We start from the raw sequence: 25,052 nt of genomic DNA on the forward strand, positions 1-25,052 counted from the left end.
TTTATAAATGAATCTTCGGTTCATTTAAATATTTGTTTTAAAATTTCCCCTTTATCAAAACTCTGAGCCCAAATGTTCATATTGATCTTCAAATCAACACTAATCGCAAACAATAAAGATCATACACACTGATATAATAAAAACTGACAGTTCTCAAACCTCAATATGGTGTGTTTGGTTCATTTGCCAAGTGGTCTGTTCTTTTTACTTAGGGCAAGATTCAGATTTGATCGAATTACTTTAAAGTTTTCCTTTTGAAAATACTCTCCATCTATAAAAATGTCACAATCAGGCAAAACTGTACTTTGGGCTATTGAGGAATAGACACATTATTTTAATACAAGTTCCAAGTTAAACTACACACGATAGATTTCTATGTGTTACACTCATCTAAGCTTACTCTGCCCAAGTAATCAAAACAAGGTGAAGCAGCAGGAGTTTGCAATAGCTGTTTCCAGCGGTGCTTCACATTTCAGTAGCCACAGTGCCTCGCACTTGGCAGTCAGTGAAGGGGAAGAGCCCACCTGTTCAGGTTGTTCTGACGCTCTGAATCTGTAGTGTCAGACCCTAGGCTTGAGCTGGACTGGAGCAGACGGACTTCACTCTCATTGTCCGCTCTGACCTCCACTCACCTCATAACCTACATTCTCAGTTACTGCTGTTTTCAAAGTGAAGGCCTAGCAGCCTTGGGAGAAAGTGCATTTGCAAAGTATTTACGTGGTAGTATGGGCTGATTTGTGTCTGCCCCAAGTTCCTATGTTTAAGTCCTCGCCCCAACTACCACAGACTGACCTTACTTGAAGATAGGGTATTTACAGAGGTAATCAAGATAAAATGAGGTTGAGGGTGAGCCCTCATCCAATATGTCAGGGGCCTTATAAAAAGAGGATCTGCATACAGACAGACATATATAGAGGGAAAACGATGTGGAGACACACACGGAAGATGGCCACCTACAAGCGAAGGAGAGACACCTGAACAGATTCTTCCCTTACAGCCTCCAGAAGAAACCAGTCCTGCCAACCCCTTGATTTTAGACTTCCAGGCTCCTGAACTGGGACACGGTACATTTCTGCTGTTTAAGCTGGCCAGGGTGTGACATTTCGTTACAGCAGCCAAGCAAACACGAAGTTCCTGGGTCAGGGAGTAATCAGAACTTCTCTGGGGAGACCTTTTCAATTTTATCTTAAGCATTTTGTAAAACTATGGCACTACCACGAAGTCCGGGCAACTCTGAGAGTGCCCACATGGTGGGTGTGGTCAGTTGGGCCCTGTGGCCTAGGGTGGGGTATCCTGGCCTTCCCCCATCTCTTGGGTGAGGCTAGAGAGGTCAACCAGCCTGGAAGGGCATGGGCAGTGGGGGGCCTGTTCTGAAGATGTGAAGTCTGGGGTCCGGCAGTGTCTTTCAGTCCAGATCTGTTAATCCTCACAGTTGCAGCCCAGGGCTGCTTGATTCTAGGCGAGCTGTTTACCCAGCCACCACCCACCTATCCAGTGGTGGCAGCGCCCTGGTGGTGGTCGTGGCTCAAAGTGCCAGTCTTTGCAAGGTCGCGTCCCGGAACAGTTGAGTTCAGAGTTCAGGGCAGCTGACCTTGGGCTTGGAGAGACTGATGGCTGGGGTGAGGAGCTGGTGTCCCAGGACGGGGGGCCAACAGGAAGCCAGGAGGGAGGTGACGCTGGGGCTCAGTGACAGCAGCACATCCTGCTGTCCATGGGTGCGTGGTCACCTTGGGGTCTGCAGAGGTTCCCCTTCTCCAGGGGAAGAGGGTCAGGAGAAGGTGCTGGGGAGGGGCGGCGGGCATGGCTGGGCAGCAGCAGGGCAGGAGGCTTCTTAAAGCACACATGCCTCGTATTTGTCCCCACAGGATGTTCAAGGAGGAGTTGGGATGTCCTCAGGTACAGACACCCTGCTTTTCAACACCCCTGTGCCAGAGACCATGTCAGATGCACCATTTCTTTCATAAAACATGTCCTTAACTCTTTAAACCAAAGAGAAGTGAATTATGTATAACAATCCAATCCAGTGATCAGAAACTTTGCAGTGACCATTAAATGAACCCAAGAACGTATCATTTAAAATGATTCTTTAAAATTAAAATCTTCTGGTTGTTAAATTGAGGAGCTAATCTGAAATTACACATTGAACATCCCAGCTCTGGGGTTAGAAGTGTAAGGAACATATTGAAAGCAGCCACCATATGCCTTAAATTTCATTTAATTCTGTCAAGTAAATAGCTGGAGCTGAAATCATGGCTCGGAAGTAAAGGTCCAGTTTTTTCCCACAGGTGGTCTGAGCAGCTCCTTATTTCCTTTGCTGGGTGGCCTTGGGGGAGTCACCATACCTCTCTGCCTGGGTTGTCTCATCTGTGCAAAGTGAACAAAAACCCTCCGCCACTGTGTGGGGCTGAGCAGTTACAGCGGCTCTTCCTTCCTTCCTCGTGCCTTGTTTCTTCGCTTCTGTACCACCCACACTCCAGCCCCTCTTCTACCTCTTTGGCCACCCCATCCCAGCCTCCTCTCTTCCACCTAATGTGGGGGTACCTGGGGGTCTGTCCTCGCCCTCTGTCCAGACCCTCTGCCCCTGTGAGCTCAACCATCCAACAGCTTCCCCACTCTGGCTTCTTCCCTCAATTCCAGACTCATGAATCCAAGTGTGGGCTTGACATATTCCCTCAAATCTAGAGTGAGGCTCTCGGCTTTCCTGTGTCCCAAAGGGAACTCTTGGTTTCTGCCCTCTAGGGACCTGCTCTGCCCTGGTCCTGGTCTCACATTCTCCGTGGATGCTACCCCTCATCCCGGGTGCCCTGGCCAGGACGCTTTTCTGTCCCTTACCCTTGGAGCCAGGTCTTCCCCAGTCCTGGAACCTACCTGCTTCTCTCCCCTTCCAGCTCTGGCACAAGGGCACCGAGGCTCTCATAGCGCTCCTGCACCCTCTGTGAGGGCTTCTGCCCCAGCTGCTGATTGTCTGTTCTGCACTCAAGAGCCAGTGGGATGCTCTGTTCCTGTGATCAGAGGGAATCTGCTTTTTGGTGCCAGCTGAGGCCCTGTCCCACTGTCCTGTGCAAGGAAGGATGGTGAGGGTTGTGTGAATCCAGATGAAGGGCCTACTCAACTCAAACACCCAGTTTTTTGTATGGACCTTTGCAATGTCAAGCTTGGGGCCTAGCACCAGCTGAGTGTCCCATCCCTCTCAACTTGTAAAGTGGGGAGATGCCATGTTTGACCCAGGCTCCTAACTCTCGGCCTCAGCCCAGGAGAAGTGCCTGGACAACTGTGGGAACAGAGCCTATAGAGGCCCTCAGATGTGGTGGGGGAGACAGAAGGGCCATGTGGCTTGTGCTGTCCCCTCTGCCAGCTTTGCCCAAATCCCTGTGGCCTCCCTAATCCACTCTGTCTAACGGTGCCCAAGCTGGCTCAGCCTCCTGTAAGATGGGCCTGCTAATCCCCGGGGCTGGAGCCTCACCAGCTGTCTCCAGGATGCCCTTTGCTCTCTCAGCATCAGAGAGCCAAATCTGGGGGGCCAGATAATGGTAAAAGTATCTGTTAGTTAAACCACCTCACCTTGGCCCCTGATGGGAAAGCTCAGGTACAGGAAGCCTGCTTCTCGGTGAGTCACTGCCTCAGACCCCAGAGCCCAGGAAGGCTTTATAGGAGACAAGAACACCTTCTTGGGGTTCCATCGTTACACGCGGGAGGTGGAGGTGGGAGCTGCAGGACAAGTCAGCCTCATCCCCTCCCTCCCTCAAAGGCAGTGCGGGTTGGTGCTTTTCACACCAACCTGGGTGCAAATCCTAATGCTGACACACTCCAACGGTGTGACTTTGGGCAAGTCACTTAATCCCTTCAGGTCTCTATTTGTCCATCTATAAAATGGTAAAAGTCTCTTTTTTTCAGGGTGGTTGGGTATGTGTTTGAGAGTCCTTGTTCACACTAATGGTCGGCTTGCTCATGGCTCCTTCCTGCCCAGCCCTGTTCTCCCACATCTGGTCAGGCACTGGGCTAACTCCCGGTGCTCCTGTCTCCCTCCATCACCAGGCTACTACGCTGGAGATCGCCACGGGCAGCTGGAGGTGAGGCACTGGAGAGGCCAGGAAAGAAAGGGAGAGAGAGAGAGAGAGAGAGAGAGAGAGAGAGAGAGAGAGAGAGAGAGAGAGAGAGAGAGAGAGAGAGAGAGAGAAAGAGAAGAGTGTGTGTTGGGGGGATGCAGTGCGGAGAGACAGAGTTAGATACACGGAGGGAGACAAAGAGACCTAGAGACAGAGAAAGAGGGTGTGTGGGGCATTAGACACACAACCAAAGACAGGAAAGAGACCCAGGGAGCAGGGGAGGGATGGAAAGGAGGTGTGGAGAGCCAGTTGTGGGCACACCCCATGCTTGGGGGGTGGGGGGGTCTCCATCTTCAGGGCAGCCTGTCATCCCCTCCCCAGAATCTTTAAATCCTCTCTAGCTCAGGCACCGCCACATCTGTCACAGCCGCGTGGTGAACCAACAGCGCTGGCGCAGGGGAGTAGCAACGGAGGGTGCTTGGCTGTGTGCGCCGGGGATGGGCCGGAGGAAGAGCGGCCCAGGACTGGCGCGGTGGACCCAGTGATCAGGCAGGGGGACCCTTGCGATAAGGTTCAGAGGGTGCGGGAGCGCGGTGGAGACCTGGGACCGTTGGTCGAGTTCATAGCCCATCTCTTCTCCAACGGGCTGAGCCATTTGTTGCGCACCTCCCCTCTCCCTAGGACCCGGGCTGCCCCCCTTTTCCCGACCCCGGGCTGGGCCCCTGCCAGGCGCTCAGAGCGTTCTCCTGTTCTGTTCCCCTTCCTCCCGCAGCGGGCGAGGTGATGGTCGGGCCCGGGAGCGCCCGAGGGCCGCGGCTGCTGGCGCTGCTGCCTCCGCTGGTGGCGCTGGCGCAGGCGGGCGTGGCGGGCGCCGCGGGCTCGGTGCGCCTGGCGGGCGGCCTCACGCTGGGCGGCCTGTTCCCGGTGCACGCGCGGGGCGCGGGGGGCAGGGCGTGCGGGCCGCTGAAGAAGGAGCAGGGCGTGCACCGGCTAGAGGCCATGCTGTACGCGCTGGACCGCGTGAACGCCGACCCCGAGCTACTGCCCGGCGTGCGCCTGGGCGCACGGCTGCTCGACACCTGCTCGCGGGACACGTACGCGCTGGAGCAGGCGCTGAGCTTCGTGCAGGCGCTGATCCGCGGCCGCGGCGACGGCGACGAGGCGGCCGTGCGCTGCCCGGGGGGCGTCCCCCCACTGCGCGCCGCGCCCCCCGAGCGCGTGGTAGCCGTTGTCGGCGCCTCGGCCAGCTCCGTCTCCATCATGGTCGCCAACGTGCTGCGACTGTTTGCGGTGAGGGCCGCGGGGCTGCGTTCGCTGTCTGGTGTCTCCCTCCCATCCGCGCCCTGGGCTGGCTGATGTCCAGTCTCCTTGCAGAAGTCACTTTAATTCAGGGAGATACACCGCTGCGTCAAGGAAGCCCCGTCCGCTGAGCCGGAGGCAGCCTTGAGTCAGATCAACCCACCACCCAGCCTCCTTGCCTGCTCTGGCTCCCCCAGGGCTGCTGCCTGCACTAAGGAAGCGTCTGGGCTGTCCACGGGCCCCTTCCCGCAGGCTACGCCTAGGGACGCGACGGGCAAGAGCAGGGGGCCTGGAGCGTGGCGCCCCTTGCCACCTGCTCAGGTGTGCTTGTTTGGGGCACACCGTGCAGAGCCGTGCGCGGCGGCACTATTGCTGGGCCTGTGCCGCGCTCTGGGTGGTGAGGGGAAAGGTTTTCCTGGACCCAGGGCCCTCTTCCGGTGGGGCAACTGGGAATGGCCTTGGCTGCTCTGGGGAGAGGGTAGGCCCACAAGGTCCTGCACCTCTCTCCTCTTTTTTGATCATCGTTTAAATTCAGTTATTTCAAAATGTCTGCCTTTAGTGGTCTCTCAAGGGGCCTCTGCAAGAGGCAGCAGTGAGGTCTCCTTTCCAGGGTGTTTATCTGCCTGGGTGGACCTGCCACCCTTCATCTGCCAGGGACCTGTCTTCTGTGGGGGCAACAGCTTCTTCGCAGTCTGGAGGGTAGAGATTCAGAGGGCCACAGAGGTTGGGATTAGGGAGCCTTTGGTGTTATGGCTTGGGGTTTTCTGTAGTAGTCATTCACTGGGACAGTTTTACTGGGTGCCTCTGTCCTTCCATCTTGCTGTGAAGAAAGGAAGGCTTTGCTTCCATCTTACTAGGGGAGGGGACTTCTGTTGCCTCAGAATTTGTGATTCTTACAGGAGTGGCCTCTGTTTCTATCCCGTGGGTAGAGGTTTTCTCTGGGCTCCTCTCCATCATCTACATCCATTTAATTCCCCCTTTCCACTTTCTGCTGGATGGCTGCATGGTGTGGAGCATACAGACGCACCTTCTAGTTGGCATGGAGAGAGGTTGTGTGGCCTCCCAATGTCCCTGTATGTGTGCGTATGTGTGTCTGTCTGTGTGTGTGTTGGGGAGACAGGGGTCTCTGTGTCACCTGCCAGAGTCTGTCTGTGTTCATGGCCTCTGTCCCTTTGCTGTCTGGAGCCCAGGTTTCTGTGCCTTCCCCTGTGTCTGCCCCTCTAGGTTCAGTGCAGAGATCTCAAATTCAGGGGCCTCAGGGGCAGGGTGGGGAGGGTAGCTGAGTGGAGCAGGGCCCTGTGAGCCCAGGGCCTGCTGCTGCCAGGTCAGCCCAAGACTGAGGTGGTGCTGTACCCTCAGATTTTGGCTACTAATTCAAAATTTAAAAAAAAACAAGACACTGGCAACTAATTAAACATTTTTTTTTTAAAAAGGACATGGTATACAAAATGCAACCATGGGCCCGACTGGGCTCCCAGAGGGCCAGCGTGCAATTCCTGGTCTAGAAGCAACGATGAGGGTATCTGGGTTCCCTTCCCACAGGTCCCTGTGATCTCAGGCATTTTAATTGGACTTCTCTATGGAGGTTCAACCTGCCTGGAAAGGTTGTTCTGAAGATGCAGCTTAGCTTCTGGAGTGCCCATCGCAGCCACGGCCCCCATTCTGGGCGTTGTAGCCAGTGGGCCTTCCTCTGCCTCCTTTACTCTGATTTTCCCGCTCTCTTGGTCCCCCTGTCTCTCTCCCTTTCCCCTTCCTCCCTCCCTCTTGCTCCTCCCCTTCCTTTTCTATACTGTCTCACACTTCTGCATAGTTTCAAACATCCCTGTCTTCCCTAGGCCAGCCCCAGCCCTCTCCTTCCAGAACCTTCCCCCTCTGACCTTCACATGACACCCCGCTTGCTCCCTTTTGCTCTTTCGCTTGTGAGTGTGTCTTTCTTGAACATGATGGCCTCACCCCTCTTCTCTGTCAGCCGCCCTCTTCCTGCCCCCTCAGCTTTCTGCTACCATTGCCCACCCTCCTCTTCACACTTGCTCCCCAGCTCCCGCCAGATGGGCTCAGCCTGTAACCCCTGCCGTCAACCACTCTAATGCATACGGGTAAACCCAGTTCCAAACAGGCCCCTCCACTAGGGAGACACAGCTGTGAATCCGATAACCCCTCCCCAGCTCCCTTGCCTGCTCTGACCCCTCGTGGGGCTCCTGCCCACATACACAGACTGCCCCTTTATGTGAATTAGGAAAACATGCCATTCCCTGGGGCTGGCAAGGATGTCTCTTTCCCAGGCAGATGCAGCCTGTGCTTAGTGGCTGGATTGGCCGCAGGCTGGACTTGAGGCCCTGCCCCTGCTTTGCTCGGGTGACACCCTGCACAGCTGTAATGGGAGCTCTGCCCTCTCCCCTAGAATCTCGTGCTGCCCATATTCCATCAGACCCATTCACAAAATGCAGATCTTTTCCCACACCATCTGGCCTCTCCCTGTGGCTGTTCCAGCTGGCCCCCAGCACTCTAAGCCCCAACTTCCGAGCCTGCACCCTGTGTCCTGGATCCCCACTGCCCTGTCTCTAGGGTCACTGGCCCTCCATCCACAGCCTAGGTTTCCTTCCCCACTCCAGATACCCCAGATCAGCTATGCCTCCACGGCCCCTGAGCTCAGTGATTCCACGCGCTACGACTACTTCTCCCGGGTGGTTCCCCCTGACTCCTACCAGGCCCAGGCCATGGTGGACATCGTGAGGGCATTGGGATGGAACTATGTGTCCACGCTAGCCTCCGAGGGCAACTATGGCGAAAGCGGAGTTGAGGCCTTTGTGCAGATCTCCCGTGAGGCTGGTGAGCTGGGGGTAAAGGGGTCCGAGGCATCACAGAGCCTACAGAGGGCTGAGCCAGGGGCCAGCAGAAGCTGTGAGATGGAGCACTGGGTCCATGTGGGGGGGTGGGGGCTGAATGACGCTCTCTGTGGGTGGGCACCCCTTTCTTCGGGAGGACTCAGCCCCTGTCACAGTCATGCGCAGTAGTAGCCCGGTGGTGGGTGGGACAAGAGCTGACTTTGGCATCCCTGACACCCAGGGGGCGTCTGTATTGCCCAGTCCATCAAGATTCCCAGAGAACCAAAGCCAGGAGAATTCGACAAGGTGATCAGGAGACTCATGGAGACACCCAGTGCCCGGGGCATCATCATCTTTGCCAACGAGGATGACATCAGGTGGGACAGATGGCACGTTCCATCACCATGTCTTCCAGAGGCTCTCCTTCAAGGTCCTGCCTCCTCCCTTACCCGTCCCCCACCGCCCAGGATGGCCTTCCTCTTTTTCCCTCTTTCTCACCCCACACACTTTTCCAGTTGCCCCCCCAAAATGAGCCAGGCCTGGTCTGGGCGGAGATACGCCAAGCCTACTCAAGGGAATTGCACAAGAATTGGTGTTTGTTTTTGGAATTCAAAGTGGGGGAGAGAGACATGGGCAGATCTAGGTGCAGAAAAAAATAAGCTGGAAGGAGCCCCAGGGGAAGTACATGGGTATCAGCAGGAGGCTGTGGCCCTTGGCCTGAGCCCTGTGTGGCTCAGAGGCAGCAGAAGGCTCTGCAGACAAGGAAGCCCTTCTTCCAGGTAGTCTTCCAGGGCTGCAGTGCACCAAACAAGAAGGCAGGCTGGGTCAGAGCCTGGCTGGACTCTTTACTGCCTGAGAAGCCAGGGCAAGTGTCCTAAATACCCCATCCTCCGGTTTCCCTGATTAACAAGGGTCTGGGGAGTGATAAGGAATGGGGTAGATGGAGAGAGCGGAATGGGAAGGGACCAGGGGTAAGTTGGAGGAGGGCCCCAGGTCCTTACTCAGCCCCAGCCCTGTTACTCCCAGGAGGGTCCTGGAGGCAGCACGACAGGCCAACCTGACAGGCCACTTCCTGTGGGTCGGCTCAGACAGCTGGGGTGCGAAGACCTCACCCGTCCTGAGCCTGGAGGATGTGGCCGTGGGGGCCATCACCATCCTGCCCAAAAGGGCCTCCATTTATGGTGAGTGCAGGGGGGCCTTCCCCTCTACATCCCCCATCCCTACTCGTCCTTTTCCGTAACTCCCTCACTTCCCCATCTGTAAATTGTCCTGTGATCCACGTCCCGTCTAGGAATCCCAGATTCTAGGATTCTGAGGTTCTATTAATACATCCCTCCAAGCAGCATTTAAATCAGCAAATGAGGAAAAGCAAACCCTGCCGTTCAGGGTGAAGAATTGTTAGTGTTTTGTTTTCTGTTTTTGTTTTTGTTTTAATTCACAGCCTATATTCCTGGTTCTGCCAAAGGCACTCTATGTGGAGGATAGGAGTGGGAGGGAGAAAAACCAAGGGGGTAGGATGTATAGTCCTGTTGATCAGATGATGAGGACTGCCTTGCCTCCCCATCCCACCTGTGAATTCCGGAAGAACCTAGCAGAGATGCTCACTTTACAACAGGATTGCTCATTTTCCCAAAGGCTGAACTGAAGATGCCTTGATGAGGTGCTTCAGGGCTATTTTATTAAGACAGACCCTTGTAAAAGTCAGGCCCTGATATCCAAGGGCTCCCAGACTTTGGGGGTATATACCCAACCTCACACTCATTCTTTCCCCTAGAATGCATTTAGTTGCAAGTAATGAACTAGACTGAGAGTGGCTTTAGCAATAGAAGTATTTCTTCATGACAAGAGGTCTGAAAGTAGGCAATTTCAGTTTCAGAGCGGGGAGTCGATGATGTTCTCAAAGCCCTGAGCTCTGTCACCCCTTCTGTACCACCATCCTCTCTGTCTTTGTGATTGTGGTATCTCATTCACAGAGTGGCTGCTGAAGCTCCACCCATTACATCTTCACAGCAGCATCCTAACCAGGAAATAAGGGGCAGCATAAAGTCTTTCATGTAGTGAGGCTCTGAGTTTGCACCAGGATGCAAATTCTCCTATGGAGCCCCCAGCTGGCTTTGAACTCATCAGCCAGCAGTTGGTCACATGGCCACACCTAGCTGCAAAGTGAGCAAGCAGGGAAGGGACACAGAAGAACCAAGGCTGGCTCATATGGTTGCCACACTCCTCCCTCCTGCCTCTCAGGATTTGACCAGTACTTCACGACCCGCTCGCTGGAGAACAACCGACGGAACATCTGGTTTGCTGAGTTCTGGGAAGAAAATTTTAACTGCAAACTGACCAGCTCAGGTACCCTGTCAGAGGACTCCACCCGCAAATGCACAGGTGAGAGCTGCCCAGGGTCGTGAGGGTGGCAAAGGAGGCGAAAGAGCAGGTGGGAGGCCAGGTTGGGCACCCGGGGGCCAGGCGCACTTCCTCTGGGCTTCCCTAGGACAGGTGAGGAACGCATCGGCCGGGACTCTACCTACGAGCAGGAGGGGAAGGTGCAGTTTGTGATCGATGCTGTGTACGCCATTGCCCACGCCCTCCACAGCATGCACCAGGCGCTCTGTCCCGGGCACACAGGCCTGTGTCCTGCAATGGAGCCCACCGACGGGCGGATGCTGCTGCAGTATATTCGCGCTGTCCGCTTCAATGGTGAGTGGGACCCAGGACTCCTATGTGAATGAAGGGAATCCCCCTGGCATGGATTGCTCTGGGACCTGGGAAGACTGGGGATCAAAGGGATGGTGGGTAGGGGGCAGAATGGAGGCGTCTGGGTCTGAGAGCTGCAAGCTTGAGCCAAGTTCTGGGGACTCATTTTTAACATTCCCCCTTCCTGGGACTTCAATACCCGTGGCCCCAACTTGCAAAATTCAGGTATTAGGGAACTTATCTGTGACCCCTACTGCCTGGAACCCTCAGAGGGTCACACACAGCTCCCCCTTCATGGCACAGGGCTTGGAGGTGTCTGGACATGGAGCACACACGGGGCAAAGTGCAGACCATGTAAAGGTGCTGCCTACCATGTGGACAGTGCTGTGCTGAGTCCTGGGCTTCCAAATGCTGACCCCGCTAGGCCCTGTGCTGCTTGAGCACAAGGTGTGAGTCTGATGTGTCCCCTGGTTCCAGCAGTGTCTGGCACATGGTCGGGGCTCAGAATAAGGTCTCCTGAAAGGGTCCAAATGGCCTCAAACTGTGTATACGGTTTGTGGACAGAGATAGGCTTCTTGTTCAATTATTACCCTTTTAAAATGAAAAACTCTGGTCTTCCACCAAATGCTGAGCACCTTCTCTCTACCAAGCTCTCTGCAAAAGAGCACAACTAAACCTCACTCCAGACAGCACTACAAGCTGGTAGAACAAGATTCTAAAATAAATGAAGCTGACTGTTCAGATCGGTACAAACTTCATGCCAATATTCAGACCTTTGTGCAAGTCTGAACTCCTCCTCTCGGTTGGTCAGCTAAGCTCTTTCTTTTTTAATTTTGGTAGCATGCAAATAGCATAAGATTTCCCCTCTTACCCATTTTTAAGTGTACAGTTTAGTTGGCACATTATTGTGCAATCTGCAGCACTCTGCATCCTATAAAACTGAAACTCCGTTAAACAGCTCCCATTCTGCTTCCCCCAGCTCCCAGAAACCACCCTTCTCCTTTCTGCCTCTATGAATCTGATGACTCTAGGTGCCTCATGTAAGTGGAATCATGCTGTATTTGTCCTTCTGCGACTGGCTTATTTCACTGAGCATAATGTCCTCAAGGTTCATCCATGTTGTGGCATGTATCAGAATTTCCTTCCTTTTTAAGGCTGAGTACTATTCCATCTCATGGATAGACCAGATTTTGTTTATGCATTCAATCCCTGGTGAACACTTAGGTAGAGTCCACCTTTTGGCTATTGTGAATAATGCTGCTATGAACATGGGTGTACAAGTATCTCTTGGAGTCCTTGCATTCAATTCTTGTGAGCATATACCTAGAAGTGGAATGGCTGAATCATGTGGAATTCCTGTTTAATTTTTTGAGGAACTGTCATACTGTTTCCCACAGCGACTGCACCATTTTACATTTCCACCAGTGGTGCGTAAGGGTTCCAGTTTTTCCACATCCTCTCCAATTGCCATACTCTGTGGTTCTGACAGTGGCCAGCCTGATGGTGTGAGGAGATATCTCACTGTGGATGGGAGTTGCATTTCCCTGGTGATGTTGAGCATCTTTGCTTCTGCTCGTTAAGCTCTCCCTTTATCTTGGCTGGGCCTTGGGCTGCACTGGGAGGCTGGCTCTGATGGGCTGGGGAACCAGCTGAGGATGACAGGCTCTCCCTTCAGGCAGCGCGGGGACCCCAGTGATGTTCAACGAGAACGGGGATGCACCGGGGCGATATGACATCTTCCAGTACCAGGCGACCAATGGCAGCGCAGCCAGTGGTGGCTACCATGCGGTGGGCCAGTGGGCAGAGACCCTCCAGCTGGATGTGAGTGGCACGGTAGGGCTCCGGGGTTAGGAGGCAGGCCCACCGTGCCTGGAGGGGCAGTGGCACACCTGTTTTTCTGTGTCCCAGGTGGAAATCCTACAGTGGGTGGGAGACCCCCACGAGGTGCCCCTGTCTCAGTGCAGCCTCCCCTGTGGGCCTGGTGAGCGGAAAAAGATGGTGAAGGGTGTCCCCTGCTGCTGGCACTGCGAGGCCTGCGACGGGTACAGCTTCCAGGTGGACGAGGTCACGTGCGAGGCCTGCCCTGGAGACATGCGGCCCACGCGCAACCACACGGGCTGCCGCCCCACGCCCGTGGTCCGCCTGAGCTGGTCCTCGCCCTGGGCCGCCCCGCCGCTCCTCCTGGCCGTGCTGGGCATCCTGGCCACCACCACCGTGGTGGCCACCTTCGTGCGGCACAACGACACGCCGATCGTCCGCGCCTCGGGCCGCGAGCTCAGCTACGTCCTCCTCACCGGCACCTTCCTCATCTACGCCGTCACCTTCCTCCTGGTGGCCGAGCCTGGCGTGGCGGTCTGCGCCGCACGGAGGCTCTTCCTGGGCCTGGGCACCAGCCTCAGCTACTCTGCCCTACTCACCAAGACCAACCGCATCTACCGCATCTTCGAGCGGGGGAAGCGCTCCGTCACGCCCCCGCCCTTCATCAGCCCCACCTCGCAGCTCGTCATCACCTTCAGCCTCACCTGCGTGCAGGTGTGTCCCCGGCTCCCAAGGGCAGGAGGGTGGATCTGGGCCTGGGGCTGGGGCTTGCCTTCCAGTTTATAAATCACAGAGGCACTGTTTTGTATTTGAGCCCCCATATTTAAAAACATAAAGAGCCGCAGGAGATAGGACCCTAGAGTTCTCCTGTAAGGAAGAATTCATTTCCTCCTGGTAGGCCCTGGAAGGAATAGAGTCACTAAAGCGGAAGTGCTACTAGCCAGTTATTTTTCTGTAAAATAATGAAATTTAGTTCAGTTCCATAAACTGAACATGCTCCTCCACAATATGGCTCCCACACAAAAATAGGGCAAAGTGCTATCCCATGAATTTTCCTCCAGCAAAGAACCTGTTTCCTTAAGGGGAGTTCCTGCTGCCCAGTCCCTGGGGGTGACCTGAATGAGACACGGGGTCCAGTGATGTTAGGGGAGCATCCAGTTGCATAAATGCCGGGATTTCATGATGTATGTGCTGCAAAAGCAGAGTTCCTTCTGGGTTTTCTCTACGATAGTAATATGACAGCACTGGAAATGACTCACATAGTTTGGAAAGAAAGCCCTGAATGTTTTCTGTGCCAAGGGTACGAAAAGACAAGTAGGCGTGACACCATATGACAGTGCGGAGCCAGCCCAGGTGGAAGGCCTGTGCTCAGCCCGTCTTGACACTCAGGTGAGCCCTTCTTCCTACTGGGCTCTGCATATACCATGCTCATGCCCACCCACAGGTTTTGGTCCATGCAATTCTCCATGACTGGAAGGTGTGGCCATAGCAGGGCCCAGACTTCCCGTCAGGCCCAGAATCTCAGTGCCCAGTGCATCCTGAGAAGGCACCTCCCTGCTTCCTGTCTGAAACCCCTAGGGCACCCCACCCTGGGCCACAGATGCTTAGATTATATTCAGGGCCCCTACCCAGCTCACCTATGGACTTCCCACATTATACCCTCCTTTCCAGAAATCCCGGACCCTTTCAAGGAGGCACACCTTCAAGTTTACTAGATTATTTACTAATATGGTGAATGTGAAGTGGTATCTTGTTGTTACTTTAATTTGCCTCTATTGAATTACCAGTGCAGCTGGCCTTTGGAGTTTCCTTTTCTGTAATGTGCCTGTTGATGTACTTTGCTCATTTTCTATTATTTTGTAGTTCATTACACGTACTCGATGCTAGTTCTTTATCAATCATGGGGTGCAAAATTGGTGGGGTACATTTTGGTTGCTACTTCTACCGCGTTCGCCCCTTGTGGCAGTGACGACAGTGATACGTACACAGACCTGATTCACTTCAGTTCTTTATTGTTGCTCGGAAGGCCGGGAGAAGGTGAGTGAGAAGAAGCAACAGCCGGGGGGAGCGAATGAGAGGAAGAATGAGGGGAGAGACGGAGACAGAGATTGAGAGAGTGGGAGAGTGCTTCTCTTTCCTGAATATGCCTTATATAAAGGAAGCTGGCCTATGGTGATCAAGATCATGCAAGCCTATAGGAGTAACTTCCTTATGCTAATGCCACCAAACCAGGCAGGGTGGCGCCCAGGAAGCGTGCGCCATCTTAGGGCATTGGTCAGCTAGAGTGGAAGGGCGGTGTTCAGCCATAGTGGGACTCACCCTCGGCCGTAGGCCGGCCCCTACATCTCCCCCTTTTTTGTTTTTTAGCACAATGAGGCTCGGGGACCATGCCTGTCTTAGGTTGTCAGGGAGGCGCAGCATCCTTACCCGTCATAGGGCAACAGACAGCTAAGGTCTGCGCCCTGTCTTAGGTTGGTATGAGTACCTCCTGATCTTACCCGTCTTTGACTACTGGTCCAACATATTGTGCTACACCCTAGGGGAGATGCCTTCTTCTATAGCTGCCATGGCCTGCACCAGAGCCATCCGCACTTTCCGATGTTGCCGTTGCATGGAACAGAACACCCATGCCTGACCAGGCTTTGGTGGCATTTAGCACGGCTTCAGCAAACTGAGCTACAGACAGCGCCTCTAACTTTTGGGGACTAACATTCAATATTTCTAGCCGTAGCTGAGTGGTGAGCACGTCAAACTCACTGGACCAATTGGTGGATAACATCTTGCCTAATTCCCTGGACAGATTGGCAGCTTTAGAGAGGTTATGAAAAGGAATGCCAGCAACACATAGAGCTGTCAAAGGGCAGATATGGGAGATTAAGTGTACTATAGGTAGAGAAAAAGGCAGGAAAGGTATGTGCAGTTTCAGTCACCGGGAGTGGAATAGGCCAAGCCTTCACCAGACCCCATAGTTCTCTGGGTTCCGCTATTGCCTGCTGAAGAATCAGTAGCAGGATGAGCATCAGTGGCATCGGCATCTCGCACTTCCGGTTCTGGTCTTGCCACTCTCCGTGTCAGGCGTTCAGGCACCCAGATGGGATTGTTTCGGTCCTGTGGGAAAACACAAACAGAGCCTCGGTTCCAGATTAACACTGGATCCGGGCCTTTCCATGATCCTTCCAATACATCCTTCCACATAACTGCGGGCATGTCTTTAGGCCTGGAAAGGCGATTATGCCGCTCTGCTGCACTGTGGCCATCTTTGTCCAATGTCAAAAAATTTAAAATGAACAATATGATGTTAAGTTTGTCTCTGGGGGATCTGAAGTCTGCCCCTATTCCCCCTTTTTGTTTATAGAGAGCATTTTTAAGGGTCAGGTTGGCACGCTCTACCACGCCTTGCCCTCGAGGGTTATAGGGAATGCCCGTGGTGTGGGTGATATCCATTGTTTTTAAAAAGCTGAGGAGCGATTGGGATGTATATGCTGGCCCATTGTCAGTTTTTAAATGTTTGGGCTTTCCCCAGGCCGAAAATGCCTGGAGGCAGTGAGATATGACATCTCTAGATTTTTCTCCTGTATGGCAAGAGGCAAAAATGATGCCTGAGCAGGTGTCTACAGACACATGGACATATTTCATCTTACCGAATTCTGGAATATGGGTAACATCCATTTGCCAAATGTGATTGGGGAGTAGCCCCTTTGGATTAACTCCTTCTGAGATGGAGGGTAGGAGTGTGACACACCATTTGCAACTGACTACTATGGCTCTTGCTTGGTCTCTAGTAATATTATATTTTAGGCGAAGGGTATGTGCATTGACATGGAATTGTTTGTGAAATTGAGCAGCTTGTTCTACAGGGTCAAATAGAGCTAAAATGTTAAACTCACGGGTCAGGGCATCGGCACGTCTGTTTCCCTCAGCAATGGGTCCTGGGAGGGAAGTGTGGGCTGCTTCTTTTTTCTAAGGGGCCACTGAGGAACCCACACGGGCTCCTCTGATCGCCATAATTTCAGGCAATCTCGCTTTAAATGACCCATCTGCTTGCAATGGAAGCATGCCCCGGAAGGGGTAGCCCTGCTGCGCGCATTTTGCAGTCCCTGAGTTATGGCTGCAGCCATTACCTGTACTTGCACTACAGTGTCATTGATGTCCCTGCAAACTTTGAGGTACACATTTAAATCTTTATTTTTCCAAGGCCTGATAGCCTCCTTACACCATTTATTTGCTTGCTTATAGGCCAACTGTTTTACTAGGGGCATTGCTGTGTCAACATCTCCAAATATACGGCCTGCAGTTTGCATCAACCTTGCCAAGAAGTCTGCATAAGGCTCATTTGGTCCTTGGAGTACTTTAGATAATTGACCCTGTAAATCACCAATGCCCTGGAGTGTTTTCCAGGCCTTGACAGCTGCTGTAGCTATTTGCATATACACAGCAGGAGGGTAATTTATCTGATTATGCTGTCCTAGGTAAGGTCCTGTGCCCATTAGCATCTCCAGGTTCCACTGATTGTTCCCTGCGGCAGCGTTGTGCCGGGCAGTGTCTTGAGAATGCTCTGCCCACGCAGTTTTGAATAGCAGGTACTGACCTCCAGTAAGGCATGCTCTGGCTACATTAGCCCAATCATCTGGTGTTAGATTCTGAGTGGCTAATGACTCCACTATGGCCACAGTGAACGCTGCTTGCACTCCATAGGTGGTGGCAGCTTCCTTTAGGCTTTTAACAAGCTTAAAATCTAGGGCTTGATGGTATCTTTGCTGGGTGTTTGGATCTTCTATTACTGGGAAGGCTGCATTCCCCTCCATGGTTAGCCATTCCCTCCATTTATTCTTGCCCAATTGTTCTTGGCACCCCTGGCCACCACAATATGAGTAACTCTGGTAAAGGGGTGGCTCTGCTCTATAGGTTGGAGAGCAAAATGGATAATTTGGGGCGGTTGGCACAATCTCTTCTACCTTACTGCTCTTATTGGGGAGAGGGGCTGAGCTAGTCTCTCCTTCCTCTCTGCTTATTCTCAGTCGGCTCAGTGAGGAGTACAATGTGGGCCGATGTCCTCTCTGAGCAGCCCTAGCCTCTAACTCTTCTCCTGATAATTCTTGGTCCTCTTCCTCATCAGAGGACCTCCCCTGTGTAGATCCACTTTCAGATGCTTTCGCAGAGGCTCTTTCCTCTTTCACTTCCTCAAGAATCTCCTCTCCCTCCCTTATGGCTTCTCTACAACTAGGTTTATTCTCCTTTAGGCAGCTCTTAACCAGCCCCCATATGGGGAGCGTCCCAGCCGGGAGCGGCTCCCTGCGATCTGCGTTGCGCAGATCCTCGCCTAACTTTTCCCACACGGGGGTAGTGATTCTTCCTGCATCTAGGAACCACGGAGCATGCTTCTCCACCGTGTGGAGGAAAGCCCTTGCGGTTTTTGTTTTTAATGAGGTTCCGTTGGCCCTCAGGAGTGCTCTCAAAGGCTCTTCTACTCTAATTCTAGACACTTCAGATCCCATGTTAGCGATTAAAGGATAAAAGGCTACTTCTAAGTTTATGGGTAAAGGGTACTCTTATCGCTAACCTGCATTCATCGCTATCCCGCGAACTTTCCTTGCTTCGTCGCTATCCCGCGAACTTTCACTGGCGCCCTAACTTTTCATAACATTTTTGACAAAACAAAACAGTACAACAAAGAACACTATGACGGACAGGCAAAACAGAAATCCCCACCACAGCTGCTTGCTATCTCCTTTCCTACTCCTACATTTGCTTTGCTCGTTGGTCCACTCACCCTTCTCATCTGAGGCGCCTTCCCGAGCAATCCTTCCGAATGGGGTCCACAGGTACTGCTTCAGGGTAAGAAGCTCTATGGCGTCCGCATCCGTCAGTTTCTCCTCTGGGTGGTTGGAGAAAAACTCCCGGGTTTCGGCACCAGATACCGCGTTCGCCCCTTGTGGCAGTGATGACAGCGATACGTACACAGACCTGGTTCACTTCAGTTCTTTATTGTTGCTCGGAAGGCCGGGAGAAGGTGAGTGAGAAGAAGCAACAGCCGGGGGGAGCGAATGAGAAGAAGAATGAGGGGAGAGAGGGAGACAGAGATTGAGAGAGTGGGAGAGTGCTTCTCTTTCCTGAATATGCCTTATATAAAGGAAGCTGGCCTATGGTGATCAAGATCATGCAAGCCTATAGGAGCAACTTCCTTATGCTAATGCCACCAAACCAGGCAGGGTGGTGCCCAGGAAGCGTGCGCCATCTTAGGGCATTGGTCAGCTAGAGTGGAAGGGCGGTGTTCAGCCATAGTGGGACTCAGCCTCGGCCGTAGGCCGGCCCCTACAACTTCTGTGTTTCATAGGTCTTGAGCTTTAGTTTCTCACAGGTAACTATCTTCCCCACCTAGAGCCTTGTCCTAAAAGAAGCCTACATGCAGCCATCCTGGACAGTGGGTGGGACATCATTTTATGAGTCCCTTGTTCACAGAGTTGCTCCTTTGGGAGAAAAGCCAAAATGTGCTCCCTGTGAGTGTTTAAATGATTAAAAAGCATCCCTTCCTCAGGAATCATACAGCTCTGCTCCAGGTGTGCAGCATGGCACTGCAGAGTTGGCTCAATTTCAGCCCCTCTTGCCCCCAACCTCTCCCTCCCCCACCACACACACAAAAAAGCAGGCACTCTTGTTCATTGAACAACTTGCACAAACATATGGGGCAGCCCTCCGAGGGCCCTGCCTCTATGCAGGCATCCTAGTTCCTGTTCCACAACTTCCCTTGGCTCAAGATCATGTCTCCATTCACTGTGAGGGAATTGATACTCCATATCCTCCCTGGTAGGACCTCTGTTTAACTTTGACAGCCTCTCAGATTGCCAACATCCACTCATATTCTTTTTATTTTGGTATCATTAATATACAGTTACATGAGCAACATTGTGGTTACTAGACTCCCCCCATTATCAAGTCCCCACCACATACCCTATTATAGTCACTGTCCATCAGTGTAGTAAGATGCTATAGAATTACTACTTGTCTTCTCTGTGCTACACTGCCTTCCCTGTGACCCCCCCCCATTATGTGTGTTAAACATAATGGCCCTTTTTCCCCCTTGTCCCTCCCTTGCCACCCACCCTCCCCAGTCCCTCTCCCTTTGGTAACTGTTAGTCTGTTCTTGGGTTCTGTGCTGCAATAAACATATGGGTGCATATGTCTTTTTCAAACTGGGCTCCTACATTCTTAGGGTAAATTCCTAGAAGTGGAATTCCTGGGTCAAATGGTATTTCTATTTTTAGTTTTTGAGGAACCTCCATACTGCTTTCCACAATGGCTGAACTAATTTATATTCCCCTTTCTCTACATTCTCTTCAACATTTGTTGTTGTTTGTCTTTTGGATGGTGGCCATCCTAACTGGTGTGAGGTAATATCTCATTGTGGTTTTAATTTGCGTTTCTCTGATGATTAGTGATGTGGAGCATCTTTTCATGTGCCTGTTGGCCTTGTGAATTTCTTATTTGGAGAAGTATCTGTTCAGCTCCTCTGCCCATTTTTTAATTGGATTATTTGCTTTTTGTTTGTTGAGGTGCATGAGTTCTTTATATATTTTGGATGTCAACCCCTTATCAGATATATCATTTATTTCGCCCATACTGTAGGATGCCTTTTTGTTCTACAGATGGTGTCCTTTGCTCTACAAAAGCTTTTTAGTTTGATATAGTCCCACTTGTTCATTTTTGCTTTTGTTTCCCTTGCCCGGGGAGATATGTTCATGAAGAAGTTGCTCATGTTTATGTTCAAGAGAGTTTTGCCTATGTTTTCTTCTAAGAGTTTTATGGTTTCATGACTTACATTCAAATCTTTAATCCATTTCGAGTTTACTTTTGTGTATGGGGTTAAACAATAATCCAGTTTCATTCTCCTGCATGTAGCTGCCCAGTTTTGCCAACACCAGCTGTTGAAGAGGCTGTCATTTCCCCATTGTATGTCCATGGCTCCTTTATCATATATTAATTGACCAGAGATTGCATTGAATCTGTAGATTGCTTTAGGCAGTATGGCCATTTTGACAATATTAATTCTTCCTACCCAAGAGCATGGGATGAATTTCCATTTATTATTGTCCTCTTTAATTTCTCTTAAAAGTGTCTTGTAGTTTTCAGGGTATAGGTCTTTCAGTTCCTTGGTTTGATTTATTCCTAGGTATTTTATTCTTTTTGATGCAATTGTGAATGGAATTGTTTTCCTGATTTCTTTCTGCTAGTTCATCGTTAGTGTATAGGAATGCAACAGATTTCTGGGTATTAAAATTTGTATCCTGCCCCTTTGCTGAATTCAGATATTAGTTCTAGTAGTTTTGTAGTGGATTCTTTAGGTTTTTTATGTACAATATCATGTCATCTGCAGTGACAGTTTGACTTCTTCCTTACCAATCTGGATGCCTTTTATTTCTTTGTGTTGTCTGATTGCCGTGGCCAGGACCTCCAGTACTACGTTGAATAAAAGCGGGAGAGTGGGCACCCTTGTCTTGTTCCTGATCTTAAAGGAAAAGCTTTCAGCTTCTCACTGTTCAGTATGATGTTGGCTATGGGTTTATCATATATGGCCTTTATTATGTTGAGGTACTTGCCCTCTATACTCATTTTGTTGAGAGATTTTATCATGAATGGATGTTGAATTTTGTCAAATGCTTTTTCACCATCTATGGAGATGATCACATGGTTTTTATCCTTCTTTTTGTTGATGTGGTGGATGGTGTTGATGGATTTTTGAATGTTGTACCATCCTTGCATCCCTGGGATGAATCCCACTTGGTCATGGTATATGATCCTCTTGATGTATTTTTGAATTCAATTTGCTAATATCCACTCATATTCTTATTACTGTTCATCAAGTGCTTCCTTATTCTGAGCATCACTACACCTTCACCAGGATTTAATTACATCGGTCAACAGTTCTCTGGATCTGGAGAAGGAAAAGGGTCCTCAGGGTCTAGGTTTGCTGTGTTGCTAGATGGGATCCAGCTGTTTTCACATCTACAGTCTGGAGATAACACTGCCTCCTAGAGGACTCTCTGCTGGCCTGGCCCTACCTGCGAGGGACTGGCCCCAGCTCCTCCCCCAGGCTGGCAGGGTGTCCTCACTGCAGATCATGAGGGTTCCCATTCCCTAGATGGAGAAGACATATTCAGGGTCACAATTCCACAGCCTTGGCCTGCAGTCACTGTATCTTCCTGGGCTCCCTAAGTGGTGTGGGTAACAGTGGGAATGCAGGAAGGGGACACCAGGGCCCCTTACCCAGCCAGCACTGGTCTTGCAAGTACATACCTCTATGGCAGCCACTCTCCTTCACCAGCCCGTGTCGCATGCCTTTGCCCTCCTGGACGACCCTCCACACTCCACTGTGGCTCTCAGGCCTGAGCACCCCACTCAGTAGGCCAGGCCCCCAAGGCAACCCTAACTTGCCGAGGCCTCAGCGGGAGGTTAGGTGGGGTGTGTCTCTGATATGGTGTTGGCTCTTGCAGGTGGTAGGAGTGATGGCATGGCTGGGGGCCCGACCCCCTCACAGCGTGATCGACTATGAAGAGCAGCGGACAGTGGACCCCGAGCAGGCCAGAGGGGTGCTCAAGTGTGACATGTCAGATTTGTCCCTCATCGGCTGCCTGGGCTACAGCCTCCTGCTTATGGTCACGTGCACAGTGTATGCCATCAAGGCCCGCGGCGTGCCCGAAACCTTCAATGAGGCCAAACCCATTGGTTTCACCATGTACACCACCTGCATCATCTGGCTGGCTTTTGTGCCTATCTTCTTTGGCACTGCCCAGTCAGCTGAGAAGGTAATCCCTGTGGTTTCACTCCCTTGTTCTCTTCCTGCCTGTCCAAGGAAGGCCTTGGTTATTCCAAGAGTGGAGCCACCATGTGAATGAATCAATGGTGGGTTGATTCACTCATGTACTTAAACATGCGTTCACTCATTTGTTTTTCCAATCTCCCTCTGTCCACTCTGTCATTCCCCTTTCCTTTGTTCATTCATTCATTTATTCATCCACGCGTCTAACCATAGATTAACTTGTTTTTATATATGACCACTTCATATATTTTATATTGCCAATCCATTAATCTGTCAGTCCGTGTGCTAGATCACTATTTGGTCATTTATACATGTGTGTAGTGGGACATTTGCTTATTCACCCCGTCACCCATTGGTTTGCCCATGTGCCCCTTGATTCAGTCTCTGTTCATTCATTTGTAAACTTGAAACCATGTTCACTCAGTCATTAGCATGCTCCAGCCCCTTTCAGGAATACAGGCCATTTCCCCTGGTGTCACTCCCTGTGAATGGCCCCCTTGCTTCCCTCCATCACTTGCCCACTCAGTCCTGTGTCACTCATCCCTTTTCCCACCTACACTGGAGCCACAGCATGACTGCCACTTCCTGATGCCACAGCCCTTTGCTTGTCTTTATCCATGTGTCCTTTTCTGCATACTCGTTCTCATTCACCTGACTTCAGTAGTGACCCCCAGGCTGTGTGGGGAGGAGTGTGGGAGAGGACAGGGCTGAGTCCCACCTGGCTGCTTCCTCCATGGTTCAGATCTACATCCAAACCACCACACTGACTGTGTCCTTGAGTCTGAGTGCTTCGGTGTCCCTCGGCATGCTGTATGTCCCCAAAACCTACATCATCCTGTTCCACCCGGAACAGAACATGCAGAAGCGGAAGCGGAGCCTTAAGGCGACCTCCATGGTGGCAGCCCCACCCAAGGGCGAGGACACAGAGGCACCCAAGTGACTTGTGGGAGATGAACTAGGCAGCTGTTCATCCCCCTTCCCTTCCTCTGTTCATTTCTTTCCTTCCTCTGTTCATTTCTTTCCTTCACTTCATGGTGGAGGCTATGAAAAGTCTAGTCTGCAGTGAATCCAAGGTGGGATGCCCACCCAGCAGGAGTGGGCTGACCTTTAGAAAGACCTGGGCATACATGCCATTTTACCCCTGCTGTTCTGTGCGTGCCAGTGTAATGCTCCCTCACTGCAGACCAGCCTTTCTACTTACAGCATGAAATGGTCACCAAGAGGATCCTACTCCAGAGAAGGACTAAACGTACACTCCGTGGCCTGAAGGCCAGAGGTCATAATGATGCCCTGGGCTTGGCCCAGTGAAATTCCCCCCATGATCAACCACCAGAACCAGGGGATCAGATAGCATGTGAGAATGTGTAGACCCCAGAACGAAACCCAGCGCTGGGTTTGGGGAAGAGTGTTTTCCACAAGATCTGGGGGTCTGAGTAACTCAGGGTTGGCACAGAGGGATCAAAGCTTGGGTGAGGGCCCTGGGAGAAGGATGGGCCTGCACAGGACAGGGAGTGACTGGAGGAACCAGGATGCACCCCATGGAGTGACTTGTGTCAAGGTCTTGTCCTCAGGACCTTTCCCCCTGGAATTTGGAGATGTCACACTTAGAGTACAGCTTTTCTCCTTTCCCATATGTACTCCCTTAAATGACCCCTGAACATTAAGAAAACCAGATACACAGCTATATTGTGTTAATGGTTTGAAAATAAAGGGACAGGGTGGCCTTCATCCTCCTCTGATGGCTGTGTGTTCAGGAGCTGCAGGTTGGAACCAGTGACAAGAACTATGTCTGTGGTGAGGATGAACCCCAAGTGGATAACTTAGGATGGACATCAAAACTCTCCATATACTGGGCAGTCCCCTTCGAAAGGCAGGCATGAGGCAGGGGGAGGAACATGCTCAGACTTCAGAGGCATTAATGTTCATTTTCCAGGATTCTTTTTACAAAAAGTTTGGTTTAAGTTAGAGTTTTATTTCCCTGAGGTAAAATTTAAACTTATTAAATGGATTCGTTTTACTTAACAGTATCATGTCTCCAATGACCAAGGTCTGGAACTGATTTTGAAGGTCAATTATATTTCATGCAACAGACTCTTCCCTGTACAGAGCCTCTGGTGCATAGTAAATTTTGACCTTGGGACTAGCTATTTCTGCATTCTTTAAGTTAATAGGCCTTCTCAGAATAAAATTTTGGTGCACAGATTCCCCTTCACATTTGTTGCATTCCTGGAGTTTCTCCCCAATGTGAATTACAAAGTTTCATTTACTGCTGAATGCTTTATTTTGTAGAGTTTTGATACTGGGGAGGTTCTCTGATATATAATGAGGCATGTTTTCTTGCTGGATGTTTTTCCACATTAGTGCTTTTATAAGGGTTTTCCTCCTATGTCAGTGAGCTCTGATCTCCAAATGAAGGTTTTCCTGTGTTTATTGTTTTCTTGGTGTTTCTCCCAGTATTTCTCTCAGAGTTTTCTGATGGAGCCTTGACTTCTACTTAAAAACTTGTCCACATTTTTTACATGTTTGTGATCTTCCCCACTCTGAATTCTATGACTGAGC

The 25,052-nt window shown here is 51.4% G+C and overlaps 1 protein-coding gene across 1 annotated transcript; it reads left to right on the forward strand.

Annotated features, from left to right (window-relative positions):
* Window positions 1–1,886: 1,886 nt before the first annotated feature.
* GRM6 (glutamate metabotropic receptor 6) lies at window positions 1,887–23,433 on the forward strand. The gene is made up of 13 exons (XM_036892713.2): window positions 1,887–1,896; window positions 4,036–4,070; window positions 4,474–4,626; window positions 4,728–5,336; window positions 7,958–8,174; window positions 8,412–8,547; window positions 9,197–9,351; window positions 10,412–10,552; window positions 10,664–10,864; window positions 12,537–12,682; window positions 12,770–13,393; window positions 22,168–22,479; window positions 23,236–23,433. The coding sequence occupies exons 1-13, from the start codon at window positions 1,887–1,889 to the stop codon at window positions 23,431–23,433; spliced, it is 2,937 nt and encodes a 978-aa protein (XP_036748608.2).
* Window positions 23,434–25,052: the final 1,619 nt, after the last annotated feature.

This window comes from Manis pentadactyla, chromosome 13, assembly GCF_030020395.1.
Source record: "Manis pentadactyla isolate mManPen7 chromosome 13, mManPen7.hap1, whole genome shotgun sequence".
Taxonomy (NCBI): domain Eukaryota; kingdom Metazoa; phylum Chordata; class Mammalia; order Pholidota; family Manidae; genus Manis; species Manis pentadactyla.